Source organism: Passer domesticus, chromosome 8 (assembly GCF_036417665.1).
Source record: "Passer domesticus isolate bPasDom1 chromosome 8, bPasDom1.hap1, whole genome shotgun sequence".
Taxonomy (NCBI): Eukaryota; Metazoa; Chordata; class Aves; order Passeriformes; family Passeridae; genus Passer; species Passer domesticus.
Window position 1 is genome coordinate 45,912,440 of NC_087481.1, and position 16,006 is coordinate 45,928,445.

Here is a 16,006-nt window from a genome sequence, read left to right on the forward strand (position 1 = left end):
CTGCGGGAAGTGAGGACACCAACTGCTCACCTCCTTGATCAGGGGATTGTCACTTGGCTGAGAGCCTGTCAGCTTCTTGACCATGTGTGCTCTCCCAAATGGTGTCGTGAACGCTTTTAGAATAAACTCTCACCCATTTAAGTGAGAAATGCGAGCATGTGTGCCCACCCTCACCGCTGAGCACTTTGTAGCTCATTTTTTTCTATTTGCTGATTAATGCTCTATAGCTCATTTATTTCTATTTGCTGATTAACACTCTATACTAATTTTTTTCCTATTTGCTGATTAACGCTGTATAGCTCATTTATTTCTATTTGATGATTAACACTCTATAATAATTTTTCTCTATTTGCTGATTAACACTCTATAATAATTTTTCTCAATTTGCTGATTAACACTCTATACTAATTTTTTTCTATTTGCTGATTAACTCTGTAGCTCATTTTTGCTCTGTTTGCTGATTAGCAAGCAGGACCCCGCTGTAGCAGAGGCGTGTAGGACTACTGCGCACACCTGAGGACACTGGCTTTGCCTTTGCCCGGCCACAGCCGCAGCTGCGGCTCAGGAACGAGCCGGATCTCAGCGCGCTTCGCGCACAGCCCGCGGCCAGAGCCCGCAAACCTCACCCACGGGCAGCCCCCAGCCGCCTGCCAGGGCCCTGCCGGCGCGGGGGAGAGCAGAGGAGCCCTGAGGCTGCAGAGGAGCCCTGAGGCCGCAGGGCCGGCGGCGGCGGGACCCGCAGTGTCCGGGCCCGGCCCCGGGGCTCCGCTCCCGCCCCGCTCCGCGTTCCCGCCACCGCCGCGCGCCCCTCGCCCCGCCCCTCGCCGCGCCCCCCGCCGCCGCTAGGGGGCGCGCCCGCGGCGTCGCGAGGGGCGGGGGCAGAGGCGCGGCCGCCCTCCGGGCCGCGCGCTTCCATTGGTCGGGCCGCGCTGTCACTCACGCCCGCCCTTGCGGCGGCGCCCCACCCCCTCCGCGCGGAGCCCCGCGCAGCGCCGCCATTGGCGGAGCCGGGCTGTCGATCACGCGGCCCGGCGGTAGGCCCCGCCCCTCCTGCCGCGGCCCCACGCAGCCGCTTGGGCCGGGCCGGGCCGGGCCGGGAGCGCCTGGCGGGAGCGGAGCGGGTTCGGCACCAGCTGGGACGGGCCGGCACCAGCCGCCTCCGGGACATGGAGGGCGTGCGGCCGGGCGGGGGGCCCCCCGCGGGCGGGCCGGGGTCCGGCTCGGGGTCCGGGTCCGGGTCCTTCCCGTCGCTGTTCCCGCCGGGGCTGCACGGTATCTACGGCGAGTGCCGCCGCCTCTATCCCGACCAGCCCAACCCGCTGCAGGTCACCGCCATCCTCAAGTACTGGTGAGGCGGCCTGGATGGGGCCGGGGTCTGGCGTGGGGCTGGGGGAGCCGCGGCCGGCGCCTTGTGTGGGGCAGCGGAGGGCTTGGGAGGAGTAGCGGGAGAGGTGTGGGGGAAGCGCCGGGGCTGGGGACGCTCACGGGGCACGGCTGGGGAGCGCTGCAGCCGGGGGAGAGGGGCTGCGGGCTGTGTGAGGGGTGAGATGCAAGAGTTTTGGGGACGTGCAGGGGTCTGGGGAGGGAGGGATTGGGGTGCAGTGGTTGCCTAAAGTGTGTGTTTGGAGGGGGCTCCTGGGGAGAATGTGCTGGCAATAGGAGGAGGGTCTGGGAGGTGTGCGCTGAAGACAGGAGAGTGCATTGGGGTTACTGGGGTGACTTGGGGGACCCCTGGGTGAGGGGCTGCTGATGAAGGCCCAGCTGGGGCAGATCTTAGGAAAAGGGAGGGCTGTTGCTCGGTGGAGGTGTTCCCACAGAAGGTGAGGGTCTGGAGTTTCCCCCCTGGGGCTGGAGCATGCCAGCACCGGCCGCAGTGAGCCCGCTGTGGCTGCCTGCAGGCCGGGGTACCGTGCAGCCCGCGGGGCAGTGCCAGCTCCTCTGGCCTTACGGAGCCCTGTGCTATCACACACTGGGGATCTGCTGTTCAGCGTCTCTGCTGACACGGTGTCTGACACCAGGAACAGCAGTTGTTTATGTGGGAGAGTGGCATGAAGGAAGTTCTTGGATGTTTAGCTATCAAGATAAGTGTCTACCGTCTAATCCCGTGTGAAGAGGAGTTCCTTTTGCTTTTTGCTATCGCTTAGCTGCTCAGCCCCCTCTTCTGGGGCTAAGGAACATGATCAAGTCACCTCTGAATGTTTGCTTTATGTGACATTGGCCAGTCCCTATCCTAGCACTTGAAAAAACTAATAAACACTCAACTTCTTTATTTACAGCTAGTTTCAACCTTTATCTAATTAGAGTCCTGAGCAACAGCAGAATAACATCCTCCCTGTGTGCTGCTCTGACAGACAAAGCTATTGCTGTTGTTGTCCACAGAAGTGTTGTTTTTAAGTGATTCTAGCAAGAAGTTTGTCTGTTAGCCCTTATTGCCTAGGGGCATATTGTATTAAAATGACACAGTGGGCTGAGATAAGGTGTTGCAAATCTGAGACCTCCATATAAATAATTTCTTAGTCATGTGTGCACATCAGTACTTTGGTGGTGGTCTGATCAGTCTTTTTTTTACAACTATGTGTAATCTTAGATACTCAGGAAGTGTTTCCAGTCACATTAGCACTTCTTTCCTACCAACAGCTTAAAGCACACTGGCTATATTGGCATAAGATTTGTGGGGGTTGAGGGGAATTTGGGCCTATAGTGAAGAATGGCGAAGACCCTTGTTTGGGAAGAAACCTTTTTGCTTAAGGGATTGATTAGAGTTTTGCTGCAGTTGGAGCTCAAGCACTAAAAGAATTGCTGCTGGCAATGATGGCAGGTTGCAAGAAGTAATGTGAAGGCCTGTTTATCCTGCTCTTTTCCACTTAGGGGTTCCTCCAGCTGTTAGCTCAGCCAGCAGTGAGAGCTGAGAGCTTCTGTGTAGAGGTGATCTTCCTATGCTGTCCTGTGCAGGAAATGCTCGTGTGAGGTACAGCCTCCATGGATGCCACAAGTTCTTTTTCTGCTGTTGTTGGGTGAAACTTGGAGCTTGGTTTTGTTAAGTCTGGTAGAACGACTCCTGCCTCAACACTCTCTGCTAATTTGTCCTACTCTGCCTGGGCTGCCAGCTATTAGCTGGTTTAGATTAGAAGAGGAAATGGCTGAATGAAGTTCCCTGCCTTAGGAGAAATATTGTAACACTAATCAGCTTGTAATTATATGTATCAGTTTCCCTACGGTTAACAGCAATTTGGTTTTTTTGTTCAGGGAGCTGAAGTTGTAGCCTTTGGCTTGCAGATCAGAGCAGATCCTAACTGTGTAACATTGGACAATCTGCAGAACTCCATGCCTGTTGAATAAAGAGATTTAACCTTGTGGATTATTTAATGGAACTAGTCTTTTAAAATGCTATTTGCATATCTTGGGAAAGAGCTTGGGATCCAATCGGAACTAAGAATTTCTCTCTGTTTTTGTGAAGGCCATGCACCAAGATGGAGTTTGTCTATTGATATCCAGTATCCACTTGTATTATAAAATATGGTAGAATATCTCAAACTGAAATATCTTGTTGCATGGAATTGCTGGTGAAAAAATCAAATTAGTTCTTTTTTTTTTTTTTGTGATAGGTTTTGAAATAAGCATAATTTGGGCTCGACTACTGGGGTTTTATCACCTGTCTTAAATTTAGGCCATACTCTCAAAAACCTGTGCAGTGAGCTGTGGTCTGCAGCCTTTTGGGAATCACAGACTACTTCTGAAGGGTTTGTCAAGAGGTAGCTGTGAAGAGCAATCTTGTTGGCAGCTGCTGGGAAGTGACTACAAACAATACACTAAAGACTTTTCAGGGTGAATGAATTAGGAGTTTTCCAATGTCTTTCCGTTGTGGGTCTCTTTCCCCTCTTTGTTTTGCGTTTCTCCTTCCACACAAACTTCAGAGTGCTCCTAACATCAGTCAGAAGAAGACTCTTGGTGCAGATGCAAATACAGGGTTTCCCCTGAGGCAGCCCTTCCTGCTCCTGAATGAGCTCCATGAATAGAGAATGTAACAAATTTGTACTGTACCTCTGGCTTTGAAGTCGGGCTCTTCCTAATAAAATCCTCCAATGCTTCCAGCCCTTTGTGTGAGTGCATGTACTGATATGTAGATTGTGAGACAAGGTCGAACCCTGCCGCGGCAGCCGTGGGCGGGAGGAGGATGTACCACGGCAGCACAGAGCAGTGAAACCTGCCACCGAAACTGGATGGATATCTGTGCTGACTAACCTTTGGGGAGCGTTATTGCCATGGCTGTGTTACTGGTATTGCCATGGCTGCGAGCTGCAGGTAGCTGCCTTAAAGCTCGTGTAGATGTGGTGGTTTTGGGATAGGTGTATGGCTTGGATATGTGCTTTTCAACACTTAATTACTCACTGCTGCAGGCTTTTAGTCTACATCTCTTCCAAGCTTATTATATTTCTCAGTGAGTAAAGATTGTGTGACTGGATCATTAAGCAATTGGTAGTGAACTCTGGGCAGGACTGAGCTAAGCTCCACCAGGACGCCTGGTGCCACATTGCTGTGGCCATTTCTTGGTGGTGTGGTGCTGCAGGTTCTTCAGCAGGTCAGTCAAGGATGCAGCCCAGTCTGGCCTTTGGAGACAAACACAGGCGGCCTTTGGAGACAGGATTGCTGGCAGGAGCGAGGGAGAGGTGTCTGGCGTGCCTGGGGCTGTCCTAGGCAGGACTTGCCATTTGCATCAGACCTGACAAGTATGTTTGAGTAGCCCTAGGGAAAAGCATGTACCCATGGAATAGTCCCTGTCCTGAAAAGGGCAATGTAGAGGTTTCTCTTGTGTGTTGTCAGTGTCACAGTGCCTGTGTCAGCAGTGTTCCAGCATTGATTGTTTGACTTCTAAAGTGTTACTAAACCCAGTTTGGAAGCAGGTTTTCTTTATGTAGGAGATGCTGGTTGCTTAGCAGTGTTCCCTTCATTGCAAAACCTACGCAACTGCTCTGACTGCTGACTAACCTCTCACGCTGGTCAGTGCATGAACCTCCCTCACTCCAGAGTCCTCCCAATCCACCTGTGCCACTACTGGGGGTGAGCTGCTCGTCCCCTCTGTCCTGCCCCAGTATCCTGGGCTGCATCCTTGACTGACCTGCTGGAGAAACTGCAACTGGTCCCAGTCACCACGATGGCCTTATATGACTTAGGAGGGGGAAGCTGTCCTATGTAAAGTCAGTCATGTTAGTCAGCTGCTCTGTTTTTTTGCCAGAAGCAGTAGGAGCAAGGCAGCACAACACACCTGTGGAGAGGCCTTTTAATGCACCAAGCTGATGAGCTGTTTTGTACAGACTTGATAAGGTTGGGCAGCAGGAGGAGGGCAGAGCATATAAAATAGTGTCTCACTGTCGCTAGGGCTGGATCCATCTGTCCAGCCACAGAGACTGCATATCGTGACACACAAACCCTCAGGACAAGTGAAGGAAACACAACCATGCCCTGCAACCTGCAGATGATTGTGTCAGCGTCTAAACAGACAATAGAAACGAGAGGAATTTATGTTTAGAATCATTTATGTGTAGAATCATTTGTTCCGGTGAATGGGGTCGTGTGAGTTTGAATTTTCTTGTTTGGAGCAGCTGGGAGTTTTACTTGAAGACACAGTGTGTTGTAGGCACAAAGTGGTTAAACAGCTGCTCAGCTGTGCCATAACTGCTTGTGGTAGGTGTTTTGTGATTGACAAGGCAAACAGCAAAACAGTCCAGCATGTTCCTTCCTTCAGCAGGGAGTTGTCCTGTCTTTGCTCTGACAGAGGTGACGCGAGTGGCAGGAGGATGTGTTCTGCTCTCTGCTGGCACACAGCCTCAATTCCCTGTGCCTTGTAGCAGGAAGGGTGGCTGCAGGCTTTGGTGGTTGCTGTGTAGCATAACCTGCCTTAACTTTTGAATTATGTTCTTTTAAGGAAGCCATTCTTATGCTGATGCAGAGGTTACAGTGGTACTTTTTATTTATTCTTGGTTAATGCAAGTAGTGTATTTTTAGAAATTTTGCTGCTAGTTTTACTGAATCAGTGTTTTTCTCCTCCACTGTTTGAACTATTTTGTTTGTGTTCAGAAGTATGGATTGCTCTCCTCAAAATGTAGTAATTTCAAAATCTGCTTGGAATAGCATCACTTTTTTTGAGGTATGTGCCTCTGGACTGAATTAAGAGTTTGCAATGCAGATACAGCCATTGCTCTTTTACTAGTACAGTTTTTCAATTTTCTCTGTGTTTTGTGGAAGCTTTAATATGATTTTTCAGAGGTTTTTACGCTTTAACATTAAAAATATTTTTAGCATGTTGCACACATATACTTTGTCTTCCTGTGCTCAAAGCTTTCTGAATTTAACCTTTCTCCTCTTTTTTTTTTTCTTAAGAGGTAATTTAAATGTTCTAATTTTTGTTTTAAACCAGGTCTTTGTACAACCTCTTCTAGCACCTGGGGAGACTTACCCTTTGTCTTGAGTGAACTGACTTACCCAAGAATTTTTCTGGTTTTTACGCAGGTTGGGAGGACCTGACCCTCTGGACTATGTTAGCATGTACAGAAACCTGGGAAACCCAGCACTGAATGTTCCTGAGCACTGGCACTACGTCAGCTTTGGGTTAAGTGACTTGTATGGAGACAACAGAGTACACGAGTAAGTGTCATTTAGGTTCTGTAGCTGTGTGTTGAGTTTTGTATTGCATTTTGGGGGTGTGTAGGTAAAACCCAGTCCTGCTGCTCATATTATTTGAACAGCTGGTTTTCTGTTGAGAACACCCTAGCCCTCATCTCAGAAAAGATGACGTATGCCTGTTCTTGCATGTAGAAAACATTCTGTGTTCCCCTCTGCAGGCTTTGAATGCGGTATATTTCCTTTCAGTGTTAAGTTGAGTTGGTTTTTGTTTAAATTTGTTTTAACTTGTTGGGAAATTTTCTTTTAACTGTCTGTTCTTGTTGTGTTTTTTACACTCTGTAATCTGTTATGGTCATACACTTAAATCCTGACCCCTCCCTGTGCATGTTAAATGCCTTCCTCTGGAAAACTGCTGTAAGGGCATTTTTGCTGTTGCTGGCACAGCAGTGTTACTGCCAGCAGACTGCCACTCCGGTGGCTACAGTATAAAGTGCCAATTTGTGTAACAGAAGCCTAAAACTCTTAATTGTTTGACTGTTTTTTCTCCAGTGATTAAATTATTATCTTAGGTTGTTGGTATGAATGGTTTCTAGCAGGAACTTTGGATTAGACCAGGCAGGCAGTATGAGCTAACCCTATTCTTGTCTTTCATTAGCTGACCTTACTCCTAAAGTCCAGTTCAAGTGAGTAGCAGTAGCCAAACCCTCCTGATTTTGGGGCTGTGAACGTGGCCTTTTAACCAGCCAGAAATGGCACAATGTTTCTGCTGTCACTGTTTACCGAAACTATCTTTGCACTGCGTTACAGTTGCAGGATAAATGTCCTTGATGAATGGTGCAGCCAAGGCTCCAGTTTGTTCACACAAGCTTTCCTCCTTTTGTTTGTCTTGGTTAAGATTCAGCCACAGGGTTTTTTTCCATCAAAGTGCTTCTCTTGCAACAGCAGCAGTTGGGCAGATTATTTAACTTTACCCATTCCTCAAGGCAGTTTCTCCTGGATTTTTTCTCCTGTTTTTGTGATTACAGAACTATTTTTCAGAAAACAGAGTGATTTCTGGAGTTCATACAGGACTCTAATGTCACAGAGATCTGCCTGGGACATTTAAGCAACCATTAACAACAAATCCCAAACAATAGTTGCAGGGGCAGAGGAAAAGTAGGCCAGTGAAAGAAAGAAAGATCTCCCAAGAGATCTTAGTGTGAACACCTAGGCATTCACATGGTGCTTTTGTTCATAGATCAGGTGTGTTTCTCTTGTCTCTGTGTGCCTGGAACAGCATCCCCAGCTCCACAGCACTGTGTCCTTGTGTCACTTGCCCTGAGATGTTCAGCTGTCTGCAGTCTGTCACCTTTAATTTGGCCTCATTCTTGGAGCTACAAAGCTTAATAGTATTTGTCCTGTTGAGTAGATTGGCTCAACCTTATGACCAAAAGAAAGTCTTAATATACATTTATGCATGTGGTAGAGCTGTCAAGATCTGCACATCTCCTAAACACTGAATCTGAAGTTACCAGCTGGTTCATGAGCACTGTAGACTGGATGAGAGAAGATTTTCAAAGGAGCTGAGCACTCACCAACAGTTCTCACTTCCAGGAGCAATTGCTGTTTGCTAAAACTGCTCTGGAAATTTCATGGCTTTTGGAATTGCACATCACCAGCCCAGCCCTGGGTGCACACTGTAGGAATGTGGTGGATTTTCCTATGCAATCAGGAGGTCCTTTTTCTCTGACAGGGAATTTTATAAGCTTTATTTAAGAAAATATGTATCTTTTTTGCTTGAAAGGTTTTGGAATTCTGCTGTCCCAGGTAAAGTGTGCTGTAGAATGGTTGGCAGGAGCATGGGGTTGCATGGCTGTCGTTTATATCTTTGGTATATTTCATTTAAAACCAGTGTGGCACTCTGCTCAATTGCCCTGGCCTCTGGAGACAGGAAAGGGCTTGTATTTTTTTTTTGTTTCCAGCTGTCTACAAAGAGTGCAGAGCTGGATCTGCTTGTGACAGCAAGGTTCCTACAACAGGGATGTGCTTCCATAGCCTTGCTGTCCTTCCTACTTTAGAAAGGGAAAGATAGAACACTGCCAAAGGTCTTGTTAATTGCCCAGTTTGGGTAACACATAGCTTACTTCTTGTGGACCTCTCATGGTAATACAGTACAGTCTAGAACAATTATAATGCAGTACTAAATGAAAAGGACTTTTTCATTTTTTTTGAGTGAACTAACACTGAATTGGAGGCCCTGTATTTTTATTTATAATGGAATAGCAAACAGATGTAGCAAATAATGTGAAAATGTTGACTTTAATTTATATTTTTTAATAAGAACCTGAAAAGTCTGAAGTAGAGCTCTCCCGGTGCCTCCTTGTTGACAGATTTATTTTCAGTTAAAGCAGCACTGTTTCCTGCTCTGCTTACGTATCAGCTATACTCTGCTTACAGAACCAGTCTGGTTTTAGCAATCTGTAGAAGAAAATGGAAGAAATCTAAGAATTTCAAACAAGGAAACCTTTTTCATTTAAAACCCCTCAGTGTTTCATGGTATAATGGCAACCATGACACCAGCTGTGCTGGGCTGATAGCTCTAAAAATCCTAAATCATGATGTCATGACAGCGTTAGGGAACCACAGGCCTTTCAGTGGGATTTCATGCCAGGCTGCTTGCATGGAAATAAGTCGCTCCAGTTGAGCATGTTGCACAACTTGAGTGGCAGCAGAAATCCTTCCAGGATGCTTTTGCAAGTTATACACCATTTGTAGCTTTTTCTGTCTTCTTTCTAATCAAAACAAACGTGCGACTTCTTGAATCTATTCAGCAGGGTTAAAGTAGGGCCTTTTTTTCAGACTGTTCTTGCATTCTGAAGAGATTCTGCGCTGCAGTGGTGAGTGTGTGCAGCCTGCTGGCAGGAAGCTTGTGGCCAGTGCAGTTGTGGAAGAGGAGATGCTGAGTCCTGCACTCTTCTCCACCCTTGCTGGCAGCCGCTGCCCACAGCAATGCCAGCAGCAAGGAACGTGTCCTGTGTGTCTGCACAAAGCCAGTGCCTCAGCTGGCAGTTGCAGGTTCGTGCTCTGATGCCAGGCCATCACTGAGGTCAAGGGACAGATCATTCCTGCAGTTTACAAACGTTATGGTGATTTCTTCCTTGGTGGAGTACAGGTGCACAAGGAAGGGCAGCATCAGCAGGTGTAGGTGGACTCAGACTCCATCAGTGGCAATGCCAGCTTCAGCTGAGTGCTGCCTTTGCAGCAGCCCTCGGGAATCTCTGACCCAGGAGGCAACGGGCAGAGCCTGATGCATAGGAAATTCTACCTGCAGATGAGGAAGAACCTACTTACTGTGTGTGTGACCATGCGCTGGAACAGATTGTCCAGAGATGCTGTGGAGATACTAAAGAACTGTCTGGACACAATCCTGTGCCCTGTGCTCTGGGATTACCCTGCATGAACAGGAAGGTTGGACCAGATGACACTGGTGCCACAGTGTTTGCCAGCCCCAGGTTGTGCTGGCACAGGTTTGCAGAGCTGTCCAGGGACTAAGAAGAAAAATGTGTTTTTCCCAGACTGGGTTCTGACTTCAGTTTGCTCTAAGGCCAAGGTTTGAATCTCCACTTAACTGTTCTGTAGTTCGAGTGCTCATTTTTTTTCTTAACGCTTTAAAGAAGTGCATGGAAAGTGAAAACCATGATGCTATAGAATTCCTGAACACCTTGAATAGTCTTATTTGTATTAAAATTTCAGGGTTGTAATTCAGAGCTGGAATAGAAAGTAAGGCTTAAATTATGTATAGATTGAGATAAGATTTTTATTTGTGGTCTTCCCACATCCCGCAAAGTGACATGCCAACTGTGTTTTGATGTTTACTACATCAGCTTCATACTGACAAGGGTGGTGGGGTTTGGGGTTTTTTGGTTTTGTTTTCTTCCCTGGCCCCTAGCCAGGAGCCGAAGTGCAGTATCCATTTGCATAAAACCAGAGAGATTACAGCTGCCTTCATCTCTATTACAGATGCAGGGTACCACCCGCTGAGACAACAGGTTCCAGCTTGCTGTGGTCCTTTTGATTTGTGCTGCTTTCCATTTGGATCAGGAGGGAGCGGTGCATGCCGGGATAACGTGTTGTCTCTGTGGGTGGTGCCTCCCCATTAAAGGTGAGGGTAAGCATGAGCCTTTCAAGATCTTCAGTCCAGCTTGTGTTCTGCTTGCTTGTATAGATCCTCTGAATGACCTTAACTTGTAAAAGGGCAAGGATGCTTGTTAGAGTTGGGAGGAAGAAAAAGGAGCGCAAAAGTGGATCAGGTAACCAATACAAGGCTTGCAGAGGGGTGGATGTTTTCTGGAAGGCTTTTTCTGAGTATAAAAGGAGTTTGAAAAGAGTATTTAGAAAATAGCCTGGAAGTTGGAACGAGTGCTCTCTTTCTTTTGAGTGCATGCTGGCTTCTCCTTTGAACCTGCATGTGAATGTAGGATGGAGTGGTGCTGACAGCTATCACTTTAGTGGCCTCTTAGTTCTGTAGCCTTTCATAAATTTAAAAGCTCACTGCCCTCAGCTTGCCAGCCTTTAGCCTTAAATTTTGCTATTTAATGGGTCCCTAAGTGCTTTATAAACCACATGCCTAAAGCACTGCTGAAATATTACACCAAACTCCAAGGTAACTGAATGCTTTTAAAATGGTGGAGAGTGATTCTGCCCCTCTTTGTTTTCATGATAAAACAGAGGGTCTTTTTGGTAAATTAGAGAGAAGTGGTAGATCCATATTTCAGAAAACATTTGTGAAGTTCAGCATGTCTGCCTTGAGAGATTGCTGCAGGTGGAGCATCTGCCCCAGCTAAAGGGAATTACATGGAAGAGGATATCAGTGAGCATCATTTTAGGAAAGCAGTACAAGAGGTAGAATTTGGAGGAGAGAGGGTCCAAGGTGGGCACCATACTCTGGACTTCCTTTTTCTTTCCAGGTCTTGTTTGCCTATCAAAGACCCCAAATGTAATGCTTATTTTTTTCATTTGGTCTTCTGTTTGTGGCAGTGGGGAGAGGGAGAGGCCATAGAATTAGGGAGCTCTGTAACAAAAAAAAAAAAAAAAGTGTTTTCTTTCAGTGATAGTTTATTTGAGAATCTGTCAGGGTAAGAAATAGTAGTTTAGCTGCACAGCACAATAAAATCTGTCTTTTAATGGATTTTGTTTGTGATTAGATTTTTTTTCATACCTATAAAGATATGAGCTAGAATGAGCTTTTCTTAAAATTAAGGTACTTTTAACAAGTCTCACCTGTGTGGATTCTCTGGACATACAGGTGTGCTTCTACTGAAACTTGCTTACTGGGAACACCTGTAGATGCTTTTCTTCTTTCTAGCTATTTGTTTTTGCATACTTTGCAGAAATGTGACATTTTTGGGACAGCTCTTGCTCTGAAGGGCTGGATTGAATTTGACCAATGCATTCAGACATTTTAAGGAAGCACAGGTGTGATCATGTAGGATTCAATTCTTTATTTCCCAGTCAAAAAAACCCAAACAGTTAAACCAAGCATCATACCTATTTATGTGCCACACGAGGGTGTCCCTCCAGTGGCTGCCGTGCACCAGAGCCCTCTAAGGTTTGTGCTTCACTGCTGGAGGCAGACCTCCCCTGAAGCTATGCTCACTGCAGGGAAATCTGATTTTCTCTCCTCCAAGGCACGGTGCACTTGGCTTCCAAATGTCACTTGCTGGAGGTAGTTAGTACCCTTAATGAAATGGAAGATGTGGGCCACCTACGGAGAGCAGTGCGCTTTGTGCTGCGGTCTATCTGTGTTTACGTGCAGGGGTTGTGGGACAGAGCACTCTTGAACTGTGCTACATTTGGAATGTTTTTTTGAAGCATTGAAGGAAATTCATTTAACGTTTACAGCACGGTAGTTGAATTTACAAGAAGGACTGTTTTCAATAAAAGAAGAAACCTTGGAAGAAGGTTTAGTGCTGAGCATTGAAGGCAAACACCACTTCCTGTTCTCTGGTGTGTCTGCATCCTGTTAGGATGAGCCTCTTGCTGCCATGCAGGGAAGGGGCATAGTGCTCAAACTGGATGATTTTATGGGGTTTTTTTTGCCAACAGAACTTCCACATTTATGATTTTGGCACATTGGAGGAGAGTTGATCTGAGACATGTCTTCCTTACTCTGATCTCCCAAGTTGGGTTAGTGCTGAATGATGTGGGAGAGTTTGCAGGCTCTGCTCTCCCAGCAAGTTCAGTCTGACAGGAAGAGAAGTGAATGGGGATCAAAACTGGGTGTTCTAGTGAAAGATTGCTTTATGTGACAAAGATCTGTTGATGATGTTTTAAAAATTAAGAATTAAAAAACAGTCAGCTTTTTTTTTCAGGGAGACACGAAGGTAAAAGTATTTCTGGGCGGTGCAGCCATTCCAGCTGTGAGATCATTGACATTTTTTAGTCCATTTGCTGCCTGGAACAGAGATACTAAAAAAATAAAGGTTTGAAGAAATAGATCCGAATGCTGTTATTCATACCTAATCCCCTTTGTTTTTTCCTCAATGTGTTTTTAGTGTTGGGAACATGCTTTCTTGACTAGTACTAGAATAGTGCATGTTTCTTGATGAGTCAGTGGCTACAATTGGTAACAACAAATTACCACTGATAACAAAGTTACCAATTTTATGTGAAATTTGAGCTATTGGTGTTTCTCTCTTCTACGCTCCGTGGGGATGACCTAACTCAGCTGCCTCTCTACTGTCATCTCAATTTTGAATCATGGCCCAATAGGCAGTGACACCAGGCTAACAAAAGAGGGCTGCAAATCTTGGTGGTCTCCCATTCAGATGGTATTGCCTTCCTTGGACAAAGGGGTGAGTAGGGCTCCTGAGTGCCACTCTGCCTCTCGGGATGGTAAACAAGGAACGGATCACTGGTGGGAGGCATTTTTTCATCACTTGACAAAGCTGGGTAGATGGGATACCACCTGACAAAGGGCTGAGGTTTAAATGAAGATTTTGCAAGGGCTCTTAAGAACAAAAAGAAAAAAAAAATAGGCCAGAAAACTGTTTTTTTTCAGGATGTAAACAGGGTGGGCGGAGGTGAAGGGGGACTTGGCCATTCTTGGGGAGCTCTGATTTAAGCTCAGAGGATACAGACAAGGGAAGGAGGGAAGAGTGCACAGATGGCTCATTGTTTTGTCTAGCTCAGCATTCTTGTACTGCCGAAGTGAAGGGCAATTGTTTTAAAATCCTTTTTGCAAAAAGTGCTCTTTGCTTTCCAGCTATCCCTGGTCCCTGAGATGCAAACTGTAAACCAGAGGCACTGGTCTTAAACGCCCATTTGTTTTGGAGGGTCAGTCCAAGGGGCCCTGGGCAGTTGCTGGGCAGCCAGGCATTGCTTCTATAAAGGAATGGGGGGAAAAGAGTACTCCTGGGAAAAATGCACTGCAGCATTTGGGGAGGAGGCGAGAACAAAAGGATGCATCGGAGGGGCTGATGCAGACCAGTGTCTGGCTTGGGGGGCTTTACCAAAGCTATGAATTGTAGCATGAAACTGGCACATACCTTACCTGCAATGAGGTCTGATGTATAGTATAGTATAGTTTTCTTAAAGTATTTCACTCATTTTTTGTAGCAAATAATTCATTAGTATAAAGAAATACTGCAATTTCTGTACTGTTATTCTTTCTACTTCTCTAGTTGCACTGGCACAGCTCCTTCCCCTCCTCCCCTGTAAATTGTTGTGGCCTTTCTGGAGCAGGGGCCTTTTTTGGCATAGTCGACAAAAATAAACCATAAAGGCAGCTGTTGTTATGAATAAGGCTCAACAGGGGAATTTTACCAGTAGAACTACAGCAATATAATTATACTGGTAGACTAGTTACAGTAAATTTCCTCATGAAGACAAGCTTTAAGTTGACATTTCCTAGCTAAGTTGAATCCATATGTATAACCTTATTACGCAAAAATAATATGTTTCTGGGCCTTGAATTCCTTTTTTACCCAGAAGAGTAACATTAAGCAGAAAAGCAAAGAATTTAGTGCTCAGAGATAGATGGGGGATTTTCTCCAACAGATTGGTTGTGATGAGCTGTATGCTGACCTCTGTGTTTTTTGCTGGGCAGGTTATTCCTCCAGAAGTGGTCAGGAACACGAGGAGAGTGTTCATGCTTGCTGCACTCAAATGTAAGCAGTACTGAAATATGCTGTAAATTGACATCTCTCTCCTAACTTTGCTCCTGTTTGAAACACAAGCTGAGCCATTTTGCAGTTCCTGTAACTGAAGTGGTTTGACTGAGAAGTAAAACTATTTTGCCACTATTAAAATTTTTAGGGGTAAGCCTGGAGCCACTGAAAGGATGGTGAGGGAATTACACTTTCTTTCCTCCTTTGTTTGATTTTTTAAGAGGCAAAGATTTATTTTATCCTTTTGGACATTGTCTTACAACAAATGGAATTCATGTAACATTCACAAGCCCTAGAAGTTTCAAGTGCTTCAAAGGAAAGATAGTCTTGCAGGAGAAGCTTAACACTTAAAGGCAGATTAAAAAAAATATCTGTAGTAGACTTTTCATTGCAGATGTCTCATGTTTCCCTTTTGGGAATCTTTCACCAGCAGTCCAGTGGTTTCTTTTCCCTGGAATTACAGCTCAAGCTCCAAGGACCTTTTGCTGCCTGGTTAATTGATTAAGATCTCTCATGGTGCTCATCAGTATATTTTTAAGTGTACCCTTTGCAATGAAATGAGACTATGTAACAGCTCACCAGGGAAGGCAGAATTGTCTGGGTTTCTATAGCTGATGAAGTGAAAGATCAGGGATTGAATTTGAGATCCATCAGGATTGGAGAGACGTAGATGGGTTTAGGTTGGGAGGGACTGTAAAGATCTTCTAGCTCCTATCCCTGCTAGACCAGCTTCCTCAAAGCCCCATCCAGCCTGGCCTGGAGCACTTCCAAGAATGGGGCATCCACAGCTCCGCTGGACAACCCTGTGCCAGTGTCTCACCACCCTCACAGTGAAGAAGCTCTTCCTAATACTTAATCTAAACCTACTCTCTGTCAGTTTAAAGGCATTCCCCCTTATCCTGTCACTTCGTGCCATTGTCAAAAATCTTTCTCCAGCCCTTTGGGCACTGGAAGGCCTCTCTGGAGCTTTGTCTTCTCCAGGCTGAACAGGTCCAACTCTCTCAGGCCTGTCCTCAGTCCTCTGAGCATTTTCATTGCCATCCTCAGGTCTCGCTGCAACAGATCCATGTTATTTTTAGGGCAGGAGTCCCAGAGCTGGATGCAGCAGTCTAGGTGGGATCTCACCAGAGCAGAGTACAAGAGCAGAACCACTTCCTTCAGCCTGCTGGCCACACCTCTGGTGGTGCAGCCCAGGATACAGTTGACTTCCTGGGCTGCAGGTGCACCTTGCTGGTTCA

General features: G+C 46.3%; 1 protein-coding gene across 5 annotated transcripts in view; it reads left to right on the forward strand.

Moving 5' to 3' along the window:
- Positions 1-1,036: 1,036 nt before the first annotated feature.
- SUFU (SUFU negative regulator of hedgehog signaling) overlaps positions 1,037-16,006 on the forward strand; it is an 88,407-nt gene continuing 73,437 nt past the window's right edge. The window contains exons 1-3 of one of the 5 annotated variants that reach the window (XM_064431157.1): positions 4,318-4,438; positions 6,130-6,145; positions 6,508-6,642. In XM_064431157.1, the coding sequence (XP_064287227.1) occupies positions 4,327-4,438; positions 6,130-6,145; positions 6,508-6,642 (263 nt within the window). In that variant the 5' untranslated portion in view covers positions 4,318-4,326. The other 4 variants (XM_064431155.1, XM_064431156.1, XM_064431159.1 and 1 more) reach the window with 4 other exon arrangements.